Raw genomic sequence first — 13,830 nt, 5'->3', positions numbered from 1 at the left:
GCCACACAGGCCCCGCCCCCTCCAGCGGCGGGAAAGTCGAGCTCCGTAGACTCCGCGCGGCGAGTCTGCTGGCCTCCAAGAAGAGTCAACAGTAATTTTGCGGGTGTGAGCTCCTTCTCCGTGCCCCGCCCCTCCCATGTGGGCTGCGGAGGCGCAGGTTCCCAGAACTGGGCGCTGAGACAGGGAGCCGACGAAGGGGCGCGCTCCTCTTAGAGCCGGCGGCCGCGAAAGATCAGGTGCCGTCTCGCTGCATTCCTGCTGCAATCGCACTCCCAATTTAGCACATCCCGTCGGGCCGCGGCTGCGGGAAAGCACGTCCAGACACCCTTGCGGAGAGGTCCCGAAGAGGCTCTGGGGGCCCTTGGATGAGGGCCTAGGCTGGCCCAGGGCAGCTGAGAGGGTACCAGGCACGGGGCTGTGAATGTTACTGTTTTTATTATTAATAGAGATAGCGACCACTTGAGAACCTAAAACGCTGTCACCCTACCAGGCATTTCACCTAGTTAGAGAGGAACCCATAAAGCAGGGCAGAAAGCAGCCTAAAGACCGGGGGGTGAGTGGGAATGAACCCACTTTGACCGCCTGGGAACACCAGTTTCAAGGGGAAGTGGCTGGCTGGCACAGGTCTTTGGCCAAACTTTGGACACCCAGCCTGACTCCTGAAGTATTGAGGGCTTTGTTTGAACTGGTGCCCAACTGTGTTCCAAGGAAGTCTCCACCCTCTACCACGGATTGACCAAGGTTACAGAGGAGATAAAAAGGAATCTGATCAAAATACAGCCAGTGAAGAACAATTAGCCCCCCTAGCTGCTGCCTATCCAGCGCCCACCCACTGCTTCGATTTCTTCCTTTGGATCATAAGGCCCTGGAGAGCAGAAAGGGACCAGTTATTACTTCCCACTCTCCAGGGCACACCTGGGAATCAATGGAACACAGCTTCTCGGAGGGTAGAGATCAGCACTGGGGGTAAAGGGAGGGAAGGTGGTGGGACCCTCGAAGGCCCCCACAAGACTCTCAAGTATTCAGTGGCTTGTGGGGAACAGAACTGTTACAGGTGCTCCAGAAATAATTAATGGCATCAGGGGGCCATAAGGGTAGATGAGGAATCTCCCTTTTATGTAGATTCCAGGCACATGATTAGGAGGAAAGGACCTGACTGACTCAGTTGCTCCTTAGTAACAATAGCTCACACTTGTTATGTGTCAGACACTGTTCCATTCTGATAACAGCCTTCTGAGATGGGTAATATTATTACCCTTATTTAATAGAGGAGGAAACTGAGGCACAAAGAAGTTAAATAGCGTATGCATCATTCAGATGGTGGGAAGTGAAGCTGAGATTCCTACCCAAGTGATCTGGTGTCTGGGTCAATCTTTTCAGCGCTATGCATTTCTCATTGAAGGACAGTGACACGTTATCTCACAAGTGCTCATACTGTGAGCGTTACACCTTGTGGCACAGAGGAAAGGATGCCTGAACTAATTAGAAAACTGGAGTTCCAGCCATTGCTCAATCACCCAATTTTTGCAGCTCTCTGGGCTATAAAATGAAGAGGGCTGGCTAAGGTTCCTTCCAACTCTGCACCACTTGTTGGCAGAGAAGAGATTTGACATGCTGTCTCCTACCCTGAAATGGCATTTTTTTTCTTCCCTCTCTTCTTTTCTCCTTTTTAAAGAGAGCTGGGCACTGCACTCTAGATGGGAGGGTCTGGGACTAGCAAGCAGGAATCCTTCAATCCATTCTACCTTCCATCCATTACCTGGGAAGGGGGTTGCTCTCCAGACAAAGGAGTGGGAATTCACATATTGCTTAGAGCTGGCATGGCTCAGCCCAGCTCTTTAGCCTTCCTTCTTCTGACTGCCAAGGCCTAGCAGAGCTCTGGGTGGGCAGAATCAAGGCACAAAGAGCCAATCAGGGGGAAAAGCTACTTGGACTTTGTACTTTCCCTTGCTGTTACCCATTTGACTGTTACCCATCTGAACTGCAATCCGTAGAAGGCAGGCAAGGATTTCATCTTTCATAAAGCTACTTTCTGGAAGAGGTAGCCAGGCAACTTAGACGTGATTTGGTTGGTTTATTTTGGCTCGAAAGCCAAGACTGATTAGGGTCAGGGACTCCAAGCACCCCTAGAATATTTTGTGAAATGACCTTGCCTTCACCATCATGCACTCTGGCACTCCAGCCAGACACCAGGGGTGTACCTGTCCCACTGGATAGGGATGATTTCAAAGGAGAGCAGGCTGACTTAATTTTAGTTCAAGGCAGTGTTTTCTCTGGAAATGTAGCAATTTGGAAACTGAGCTTTCCCTAGACAGTAGTGCTGCCTTATGTGTGACAAATGGCTCCACTAAACATCTCATGATGGGTCTATGGAGGGTGGGAAAAGGGGAGAACTGCCCCTCGACCCCCAGCGTGTTGTAGAGAACTGTCCTTTGGCCCCATCTCTTTCTCTATCACTGACATCAAATGATTCGCTAATGATGGGAGACGGTTAAAGCTTTTACTTCTTTGGAAAATCATGCCCCATTTCTAGAAACCTTTCAGTGAGCGGAGGTGCCTTACGCTGAAAGCTTGTGAGCTCTCTCACTAATGTCCAGAGAGGTCACAGCAGCTGTCCCAGAGCAGTCACTTTGTGCCACAGATGGCAGAGGAATTTTGGGCCTTTTGCTTATTCATTCTCCTAACATTCAGGTGTTGGCTTTGGCAAGAGCCTCTTTGACTGGGCAAGTTCCCAGCAAGATTGCCTGATTGGAGCCACACTGAAATAATCTTCAGTGATCCCATTTCCCATCCACTCTTTATTCTGTGGGAGGTACAAAGCTCTCCCAGAGCTCAGCTGTCTCATAAGGGAGGGAGATCAATCAATGAGAACTGCTTCGTGTTTATCATTGGTGTTCTCTTTCAATCCCTCCACCTTCTCAGGACTGCCTCCCCCCTTTTGTTACACTCGATCAAGTACACGTTTCGTCTTCAAAATAAAAATTTATTCAATCTGTAACAAGAACGTTGAATCTGCACATGTGCGCACAAGTTCACATTTAAAAACAGCGGAGCACATCAGTAATAAAAAAATCTATGATACAAGTGGAACATCCCAACCACCAGGAAGATTAAGGAAGGAGATGAGACCACTCTTTATATTCTGCTTCAAATGCCTCAAAAAGGTCCCAGAGATTACAGGAAGCACCTGCTTTATTTAATAAAATGAGCATAAAAGTTTGGGGTGCCTGGGGCAAAGGTAACAGTCAGTGGGAGAGTCTTTTGGACTTGTTTTCCATGTTTGGAGCAAGTCCTACAAAATAAAGTAGGAAAAAAAAAAAAGAAAAGGCACCTTAAGATATGCCAAGCAAACCAAATTCCAATAAAATATAAAAACCAAATGATTCCCCATGGGCTTATTGACTGGGAAGCATTTCAGGGCCAGCTACCCAGCTTTCAGACTGGGTCATCAGCTCGAGTTAAGCCCTGGGTATTAGCTCTCCGTGTGTACACAGGATGCTGCCAGCAGTGTTGCTGTGAGGACACAGATGGCAGCACTAGTCATACACCCCTTGGGGCATCTTCAAGCCGATGAGGGATGATTCCAGTTTAGAAATCCTGTCCTAGATCTCTGGGGCACTGAGAAAATGAGGCTGGTTCTCTTTTCATAGCAGGAGCCAGGCCCAGTCACCCTCCACTTCCAGGCTGGAAAAGTACAGAAGCACCTTGCAGTAGCTCTCCATGGCATCAAGGGACCCCAAGCCCTGGAGAAGGGTTAGGAGTGTGCAGCTTCCTGCTTTGGTGGCAGGCAGGCTTTTTCCTAATACAGGCGTCAGATAAGTTGAGGCAGCAAATACATTTATGCCTAACACATGCCTTGATCTTTTAGTTTGGAAGGGAAAACAAAGTCCAAGACACTTTTAAGTTGGATTGGTGCTGAAAGAGCTAAAATTTCATCTCCTTTACCATCAAAAAGCAAAACAAAATTTAAAATGACACTAGCCATTCACCATTACAACCATCACTATAAGACACACCATCACTGAGGAAGTGACGACTATTTCCACACAGAGTATTGGATGGGAGTGCAGGCCACAGCTGGAAGTCAGCTCCAGGTGTCCCCCACTTACCCATGAGGGCTGACCATAATGGCCCTGCTCTGCGTGAGGACTCACAGGACAGCCAGAGCTGGGTTCCTGGAGAAGGAGGAGACTGAGCGGCCATCAAGATGATCCACATTTTAATACTCACAATGTAAACAAAGTATCCACAAACAGTTGTTCAAAAAAAGCCAAACAGTGGCTTGATTTAAAAATTTTTAAATGCCCTTGAAAGTGACCCTTTTTGCATAATGCTTGCTTTCTTTAAAAAAAAAAAAACAACCCACCAACTCCCATAAAAACATCTTTACCAAACATGGCTAGATCACTTCAGACCTGAAATCCTCAGATGGAACAAGTGAAGATTTTTGTGAGCTGCTATGTCTCGGAAGCTTCAGGTCTGTCCAACAGCATCTGCCTGTGGCCCTTCAGCAGGAGGGGACCTCAGAGCCTGGGCTGTCACCCTCAGGCTGTCCTTGGGGCTCTTGGTAGTTCCCAAAATGAGAAAGAGGAAATACCAGTTGGGATAAAGACACAGACCCAGGAAAATGCTAGATAAAGAGCCTGAAGAGGGCTGAGATGTTAGGAATGACTCCAAACATTCAGAATCTGAAAGGCAACCAAAATGGGGAGAGATGAGCACGACTAAACTATAGTACTGCACGTCTACCACAGCACACGCTACTTCTAAGCGTTTCTAAAGTCAAGAGGGGTTTCTCTCCTTCTTACTGACCAGGTAACCATCCAGATTACAGCTCAAAATATGTGTGCTCCTGGGGCTTTTAACCCAGGCATCACAATGTTACTTTTTACACACACACACACACACACACACCCCTCCAGAGTAATTTTGAGTCAGACTATGGTGGTTTCCAAAATAAAGAGAGGCACTCAGCAAGAGGTCAAAACTTTTCCTCCTCATCTCTGTCAACCTACCAGACCTGCTGTTTCGGGTCTGGGTTTTCCATGAACAGAAAAGGGAAATAGGCCACCTGAGATTATCAAAAAGTCTGAAGAGAATAAAGTTTGAAAAGTCTTTGATAGCCCATCATGCACTTTCCCCGGACAGCGCTCAGCTACGTAAACAGCACAAGAACACTCGGTTGTGGGAGTCTGAGAGCTGGCAAACCCCCACAGCGTGGCTGAACTGCAGGCCTTGTGTACAGGGTTTTGTTTAGGCAGGTAAATTAAATGATAAAAAATAATTTAAAAAAAGGCAGAGCAAGACAGTTTCCTCTATTAAAAAAAGTTTTTGTTTTTCTTCACAGCATTAGAGGGTTCCGCCCACCTGCCCCGTCTTTGTTGTTATTTAATGCAGTGAGAAGTGAGCATTAAACACAGTGGCGGGGAGAAGACAGAACCATGCAATTCTGTTGACCCTGCTTGTACTTCTTAATATGAGGACTGTCACCATCTCAAGGGATAACATGAGTGGACACCACTCTCTTAACATCCATGCAAATCCTCCTCTTGCCACCCCGCCCACAGTTTCCTGTCCTTTCCCCATCAGATTGGTGATGGAACTGCCTCAGCAAGACAGAGCAGATTAGATGGAAGAGCCCTGAAAATCCATAACCTCTCTTGCAAGCCTCCTCACACTGGAACATGCCACCTAGGAAAATGCTTTACAACACATTAAATATCCAGAACTCACAAATGTGGGTGACACATTTGAACATTTAAGGGAACTAGGGACAGCACAGGTACATATAATTACTCCACCATAAAGACACTTGTAACAGGAGGTCTCTGTTCAATTTGCCTCTTGGCAGTGATGTCAGACCAAACCATGGCCTCCACACAGCAGCTGGACTCACAGCTCCTCCTGAGCACCTCTGAGTGGCCTCAATCCACCTTTTCTGTCTCCTTTGGGTCTCCCTACTACCTGTCCTCACCAAACTCTGGCCTCTGACATCACCTTGACAGTCTATGCATTTGTCTTTTCCTCTCAGTGCTGTGATGAACCAAAAACCTGTGCTTGGTCAATCTCTGAGCAACGTGGACATCAACCAAAGCAAACAGGAAGCAAATCTGCAAAACAATCCTATTCAGTTTTAATGAGCTGCAGAAGGCGTTCCATTCCAGGCTAAATATGTTTTCTGTAAGAAGCTGAAATAGGCTTGTCTATGGCAGGTGCTCCTGTGTTAAGGATCTTCACAACAGCAGCAAAGCAACAGCATCCTAAATGGAGTCTTAAGGGCGTCTGCCCTTGGCTGAGGCCTCCCTGCAGGCTTTCAGCCTAATCCACTAGGAGCTTCCACCCTGGGCAGCAGGAACACTCACACATGACACTCCCTGGCTGTGGTTCGGCTACTGGCAAAGAATGTTCTGGGATTTCAGTCGCAAAGAGAAATCAGCCTTCAGTCAAACTGCGATCTAACGGGAACCTTCTCTGAGGAGGAAGTTACTAACGCATAATTTGGCAGGAACTGGTGATGAGATGTCTCTATTTAAACAATTAGAACCACCATTAATATACTCTGCAGGTTCCTACCAACACCCATCACTTTTGTTTCTGTGGTGCCTGCATGTTTTCCAGTTGCAGCTTTACTCCTCCTTACAATGGATAACTCAGAAAGACCCTACAACATTAACAACAAAACAGTGTCAGAAAGTGACAACGCTATGTACATAAATACTGTGTATAAATGAGAGAAATGACAAATCTTTCAGGAAAAGAAAAAAAAACTTATGTCAAGTGTTAACAGTGGTAATATCGAAAAGAAAACTTTGCATTCAATGGAGGTTATACATATATAATGTAACAACTCAAATATCTATGAAATTAAAAAAAAAAGGCAGCACTGGGAGAAACAGTTTGAGGGAGGAAAATAAATTGGAAAAAAATATGGCCATTAAACTCAGAAGGCCCACAGTTATTCAAGTAATGGAAGGGTTAAAACCCTACATTATGTATTCATTTTACAAGAACACACTGACTTTCAATTGCTGTTTTTCAAACTTGTCCCTATTTGAGTTTTAGTTGGGAGGAGGCGGCAGAGCACATTTCCTGGCAGGGGGCCAGGACGGCCACCTGTGTGGAGCCCACCCATCCGGAAGATAACTGGGCAGCCGCCTCTCCACCCCCGATTTCACCTCCTCCTCTTACGCTTTCCTCTACAGGGGACCTCTAGGATTTCATCTGGGGTTCACTTTTAATCTAATTAAAAATGACTTGCTTGGGGGAGAAACTATTTGCTTGATAAGTTTACAAGGCCAGCCATTATCATGTCTTTCTGTAATGACACACTCCGGAGTGGCAGAAGAAACGGATTCTGGAGGACCCTCTTTGAAAGCAAAGTAGAATGTGCCCCATTCGGGAACTCCAAAGGGCTGGGGCTGGGGACCAAGGCTGAGAGCATGCTGATGTTGGGCGGCCCCCTTCAGCGAATCCGATGCATCAGGTCTGGAGACCAAACCATCATCACACAGGCCTGGGGCGGCATTTCCAATTTCCAGCTTGATCCCCACCATCCCCATCTGCTTCCTTCCTTGATCAAGCAAGTATGCTTTTTCTCAGAGGGCAAAATGAGGAGCAGGTGGCAGTTGATTGAAAAACAGCAATTTGCCTTTGATAAAGGTGTTCTTTGAAAATGAGTATTTTTTGAGGTTTGAATTTTCCAAAAATGAAAAATGATAAAATGGTCTTGCCGTCCAAATCAAACTCTCTCTCTCACACACACACATACACACAGAGGGAAAAAAACCAAACCCTGCATGCGCCAGGAACAGTAAAATGACCAAAATATTATAAAATTAACCAATAAAGTGCATGTTCCTTACATATTACACCTGCCCCTTTCACAAACATTTCTTTTAGAAAGTCACATGTATAGGCTCAGAATCACATGGTATTATAGAAGGGGTTGCTTGTCCGTTTTTTCTCATTTGCTCTTTTCAGTCTGCGAAGGGGGTGAGTTCTGCCGTGCTGCTGACGGGGCGCCACAGCCAGCCCTGGAGCTGGGCCAGCACACAGCAGTCCCTGGGTCTGCAGCAAAGGAAGGCCTCCTTCAGAACTAGTCAATTCGGGTCCTGCCCTGGGGAGCAAACACTGCTGACTGTAACCAAATTCTTTGGCATACTGTACGAGGGGCCTCTCCACTGGCTTGCTCTGCGCAATACACTCTGTTGTTTTGAGTTGCTCGACAAAATACTTGGTGGGCTCCTGGTTCTGTGGGGCATCTGGGTTTTCTGGGGGCTCCTGGGCCTCCATGGCATGCATGCCTGAGTCCGTTCTGAGGAAAGGCTGAAGCAGTTTGAGATGAGGGGACTCAGAGCAGACAGGCGCCCTCTCCGGTAAACAGTCTTTATAGAGGTCCAAGTAACCCAACTTGGCGAGGGAAGCTGAACGCCTCATCTCGGGTGGCCTGGTGAGCCCTACCTGGGAAGTCACTTGGGACTCGACTTCTTGAGCGTGCTCCTTCACTACACTGGGGCTGTCACTGAGGCCCCTCCTACTGTCACTACTGGAGCTGTGCGGGAGTTGACAGGCCATGGGTGATGGGTCCAGTTTTTCTTGTTGCTCCCCAATATTGTCCCCAAGTTTGCTAATTAAAGTCAGGTCTTCACTGCTTAACTGGGAGCCCTCAGGTGGCACTTCACTGTCCCCAGAGAGGGGGCCCTCCCGACTTTCTTCCCAGCTGCCCTGCTCTGCAGAGGGCTCGTTGTCTGTAGTGCTGCTTTGTTCTGTGAAGCCTTCCAGGTGAACCACAGTCTGGGGATGCAGGTAATCCAAGCTGGCAGACGGTACATGGGTTGTGCAACTGACAAAAGGCGCTGCTGTCTCCAGGGCAGCTGCCGGGCTGTTGCCCCAGTCTCCAGGGCTGCTCAGGGCGGGGGTCGGGTCGGTGGGCCCGGCATGCTCGGGAGAGGAAGGAGGCAGAGGTAGCACTTTGGGGTGCAGAGAAGCCTGGTCGGGGCTCAGGGTCCTGTTCAGATTTTCATCCAGTGCACAGAGGACAGTGATGGACTTCTCCACTTTCACTTTCCTCAGTCCTTGCTCCCCACTCTTCTCACTGGTGGCTGTTTCACCCCCAGGCCCAGTGTGATCAGGTGACGTCACTGTGGGGGTGTACTCAATGATTTCTATCTTCTTGGGAAGGGGCAGAGGGACTGCTGGTGTCTCAGATCCCTGGCATGAGACCACGGCCCTCTGCTCCTTCAGGACCCCTCCCTGCTGTGTTCTAGGACCTGATCCTGGGCCCTCCTGAGGAGCTGGTGATGTGTGAGATTCCAGCAGCTCGGGTGCTGGAATGATGGCCTGTTCCTCAGAATGGGCTAGGGAGCCAGCCTCAGACCCACTGCACTTCCCTTTGCCCTTGCTCATCTCTGGTTCCTTGGGGACGAATGAATACTCCAGGCTGGCTTCACCACTCTTCCCTTTTGGAGCCAGGTCTGCCACAGAAGAATCGTTCTTGGAATTCTTGCGAGTGGACAATGGGGTACAGGCAGGGGTAGCGCCATGGTGCTCTTGCTCCTGCCGCAAGCGCTCCTCAAACTCCAAGGTGGCTCGCCTCACGGACCCGGGGTACCACTTGGCACCTGGGGGCATCCCTGGGCCCCAGAGCTCTTGTTCCCCCTCAGCTGGTTCCTCTTCTTCCAGCTCTGTGGTGGATGAGTGTGCCACTGGGCACCCTTCTGGGTCCCACTTCCCTGAGTCTTTGGCTAGATCAGGCTGGGCTGTGCAGGAACCTTCACTCTGCTCCAGATTTCCAGGCTTGTTCTCTGTGGCTTGGGCCCTCTCAAGGGGCAGCTCATGGCCAATGTGCTTCTTTGGTGTGTGGCATGGGTTGGACAGCATGTCTCCTTTCACTTGAATCTGTCCAGCTCCTTGACTGATGGATTCAATCTCAGTGATGATTTCTTTGACTGAAATTGCATTTTCTGGGTGAGACTGCATGAAGATGTCTGGGCTGACCAGTTCGGAGATTGCCTAGGCAGAGAAAATAGTGAGATGGTTACGGCAAACTGTCAGCTAATTGAAAATGCCAGACTTTTGGCTTACTAATCCCCTGAGTGAGGAGAACCTTCTGGCTACGAGGACATAAGTCATGGTGTGGCTGGGACTGTCCTCTGCCTGGGATTGTACTCTGTTCTGTCATACAAGAAAAAAGAAATGGACTTGTCAGAGGCAAAGATCCAAAATTAGTCACAGACTATGTCACTGTGTACTAAACTTCTGCTCTGTTTACTCAAATAGGATTCTAATCCAATATCTTGCTCCAAAAGTAAACAGCAAGTAGCCTTGGAGGCTCCTATACTCTTCATTTTCTTAAAACCACGAGCCTTCAGGATTTAGGCCATACTGGGGTAAATGAAACATTTCCTCTCTAGCCTATCAACTTCCAGTTTATCCTAACCTGGTTCAAAGGGAGGAGTCCCACTGAAGGGCTTGGTGGCCATCTGGAACATGCTCAGTGATAGAGGAAGACGGACGTCTGACTTGGAGACGCACTATTCTCTTCTGTCCTCTGTCTCACCAGCCTCCCTCCACGTCCTCCCACTGCTGCTCCCAGCAACAGCATCCCAGCATATGACGGCACCCTGCATCTGACTGTACAGTTCCCTGAGTTTTACATGGCTCCTTCCTTGGCTTATGCAACCACGTGCTTGTGCAAACTGAGAAACTGTGACTCTGACATTTTACTGTTCCACTAGTTATGAATTCCCAGATGGATTTAGAACAAGGCCAAAGAAAACTAGCCAATGCAAAATCAAGTCCTACTGTAAAAGAAATAAGAATCTCAAAATCTGAAAACTGCCCTTGGACACGTCTTAAAGTTACATCATTATGACCATCAATCTACTTTGATAACATTTTTATAAACCTTCAGAGTACATTATTTCCCTAGGAATTGTTTTGGTCTTTCTCCTTCAAAAGTCAGAGCTAGTACAGACTAACATGGTCAGTTATTCCTTTGGGGGAAGTCTGCTGGGACATCAGGTAGAGGCCAAGACTGGGAGAGAAGTCACAGCAGACCCAGTGTGTGCATGGACTATGGAGAGAGTGCTTATGTGACCAGAAATTTTGCAGAAAAGCTATTTCTGTCAGAGCTACTACATCCATTAGTCTGAAGGAGAGCTCAACATTTTGATTTCCCAGTAGAAACAAGGCAGGCATAGCTTTTGCGGGAGAGAAGACAGAAGCAGAGGCAACAACTGCCCTGGGGTGGTTAGGAAGAGAGAGAACAGTGAGTAACAGACATGGAGGTGAATGTAAGTAGAAAGACATAAGGAGATGTCAAGAATCAAGTCCGGTCCACTGAAATCATTAAATTATTTCATTTATGTTAGAGTAAATCTGTCACCATTTACTTCCCAATTACTGGATGATACTGTCTCAGAAACTACTGTTTTTAAGATACATCCCAATTTCAGAAGTCAAAATGAGAATAAGTGTGCATCTCAGAATTGATGATATACAGCAACTCTTTCTTGAATCTGAGATGGCTCATAAGAACTCATATGCCACTGAGAAGGATCTTGGGATTCTGTCTGCTCTCAGATCACTTCCTCAAACCATCCCTTGATTCCTGAATACTGCAGGGTCTGAGATGAGGAACAATTCAGAAACATTACTAACAGCAAGAACTCATGGGCATCAGCTGCTACTCCAACAACTATTAACACATGTCTAGTTTGAATTTTCGGAGACAGAAAGAATTTCCCAAACAAACCCATCTTCTCAGAGAGAGACAGGTCTCACTCAGGCAGCAGACAAGTCCCTGGCACTTCACTGCTGGTGAGATTTGATCTAAACTGCAGAGGTCCAGAGGGCTCCTTGTTCAGGCAGGGCATTTGTTCTGGCTATCCCCTTCTTCCCTCATCCCCTCTCAAAAGTGCTTCCAATGACACCAAAAGCCTGGAAAGATAAATTCCTTGAAAGGCAACTGATTTTTTAAAAAATATTTAAATCCTAAGTCTTCAAAAGAAATTCTTGGCCAGACTGTCTCTCCCATATTGCCTTCCTAAATCTTTTAGCAATATCAAAAATAAAGTGAACATAGCAGAGTCCCAAATATTTTGTCTTCAAAGAGAACTTCAATACACACAGAACTATAAAGGTAGTTTTTACCTTTGACTGTTCCTCATCTATTGATGACTCTTCAGATGCATGGGGGGTATTACTCAAAGAGCTGCTTCTCTGGTCATCAGCTGTCGCTTCGGAAGGGGCGATTTCCACCACGGACAGTCGACAGCTCTCACTCCTTCCTCCACCTAGTTCTTCCATTCGTGAGTGAGAAAAAGATCGGGACCGGGTTTCTTGGGAAAGCTCTACAAACTTCTCTAGGGCACTAAAAAAGTCAATGCGATCTGTACTGAAATCTGAGACTTCAGCCTGGCAACTGGGTTGGGGGCTTGGTGACTCAGGATCAGGGGACATGGGGAGATCTTTTAGGCGGGATGTCAGTTCATCCATAGGCAGTAAGTGGACGTTCATGTCTGCTTTCAGTGCGTCTGTCTCCAAATCTTCCACTGTTAAGTCTGGGAACTTGTTGGCCATTTCTGGGTCCTGTCCAGGCTGGATTAAGGCTTTGGATGCATGGCAGTTGTCAAGAGGGAATTTTGATTCATTGAGACAACACCCTGATGAGCATCCATTGATGTCATTTAGGTTTAATTCATCTTCGATCTGTCCGGCGTGAAATTCCCTAGAAGTAAACTCCAAGCAGATCATTCTCTCTTTGGTACACAGGCCTTTCTGATTTTCTTCTTGTGGGACGACATGTTCCACAAAGACGGGAGGTACAGGTGGGTGACTCTCCATGGTCTTCACCTCGGTGATCTGGTCTGCTGAGGTGGTGATCTCCTTCTTGTTGAGGTCTAGCCCTGGTTTGCAGATAGGTTCGTGATGGTCTGAGAGGTCACTATCGGAATGAGATCTCCAGAGCTTGTTATGCCTCTGTTTGCTGTGGAGGACATACGTAGGAAATGCTTTACTAGGCTTTGTGAAAACAATCCACACCCTCCCTGGAAACCACTCCCAGATAAACGTAAATCTTAACTTGCAAAATGCTTTGCTGATGCCCCACAAAAGTAGGGCAATAAACAGCTGAAAAGATGCTCAATTTCACTAATGGCAAAGAACAAACAAAAAAAGAGCAAAACAACATCAACAACAAAAACAAATGAACACAAGATCTGATTTTTTTACCCATCAGACCTATAAGAGCAAAAATGGTTGCTAACAGCCAGTGCTGCTGATGGTTTGGCCAAACAAGCCCTAAATAATACACAGTTGGTAGGAGTGTGAACTGTACAATTTTTAAGAGTGAAATTTGGCAACAGCTCTCAAAATTAACCCTTTAACCAACAATTTTCCCTTTAAGAATTTTACTTGGAAAAATGCTACTACGTAAGTGCACAAAGCAATATAAGGATATGTACTGTAATGTGCTGAGGTACTAAAAATAACCGGACACCAAGAAAGTTTATTTAAATACGGTCCATACACCTATACGCTATGAAGCTATTAAAAATAGGTATTTTAGTGGAATGACGCCCAATGTATACTATTAAGTGAAAAAGCATGTTGAACACATTTAGACTGCTCAATTCCCACATTAGAGTAAGTGTAGGAAAATATCTGGAAGACCACCAAACTGCTAACAGTGTTTCTTTCAAGGAAGACAGGGTTTCTATTCTTGGGGAGGGCTTTACTTTCTACACTCTGTAGTATTTCTATGATTTTTGAATTAAAAAAAAGATCATGTTTAATATTAATAACTGGGTTGAAAAACTAAAAACAGCA

At 46.8% G+C, this 13,830-nt stretch overlaps 1 protein-coding gene across 4 annotated transcripts in view; it reads right to left on the bottom strand.

Moving 5' to 3' along the window:
• Positions 1 to 2,962: 2,962 nt before the first annotated feature.
• SSH2 (slingshot protein phosphatase 2) overlaps positions 2,963 to 13,830 on the bottom strand; it is a 216,413-nt gene continuing 205,545 nt past the window's right edge. For 2 of the 4 annotated variants that reach the window (XM_032457535.1, XM_032457534.1), the window contains exons 15-16: positions 12,154 to 12,988; positions 2,963 to 10,011 (exon numbers count right to left, since the gene is read on the bottom strand). In XM_032457535.1, coding sequence (XP_032313426.1) covers positions 7,924 to 10,011; positions 12,154 to 12,988 — 2,923 coding nt within the window. In that variant the 3' untranslated portion in view covers positions 2,963 to 7,923. The remainder of the gene's footprint in view (positions 10,012 to 12,153; positions 12,989 to 13,830) is intronic. The other 2 variants (XM_032457536.1, XM_006184959.3) reach the window with 1 other exon arrangement.

Source organism: Camelus ferus, chromosome 16 (assembly GCF_009834535.1).
Source record: "Camelus ferus isolate YT-003-E chromosome 16, BCGSAC_Cfer_1.0, whole genome shotgun sequence".
NCBI classification, from domain to species: Eukaryota; Metazoa; Chordata; class Mammalia; order Artiodactyla; family Camelidae; genus Camelus; species Camelus ferus.
Note: the sequence above shows the minus strand (reverse complement) of the source record. Positions and strands in the feature narration are given on the sequence as shown.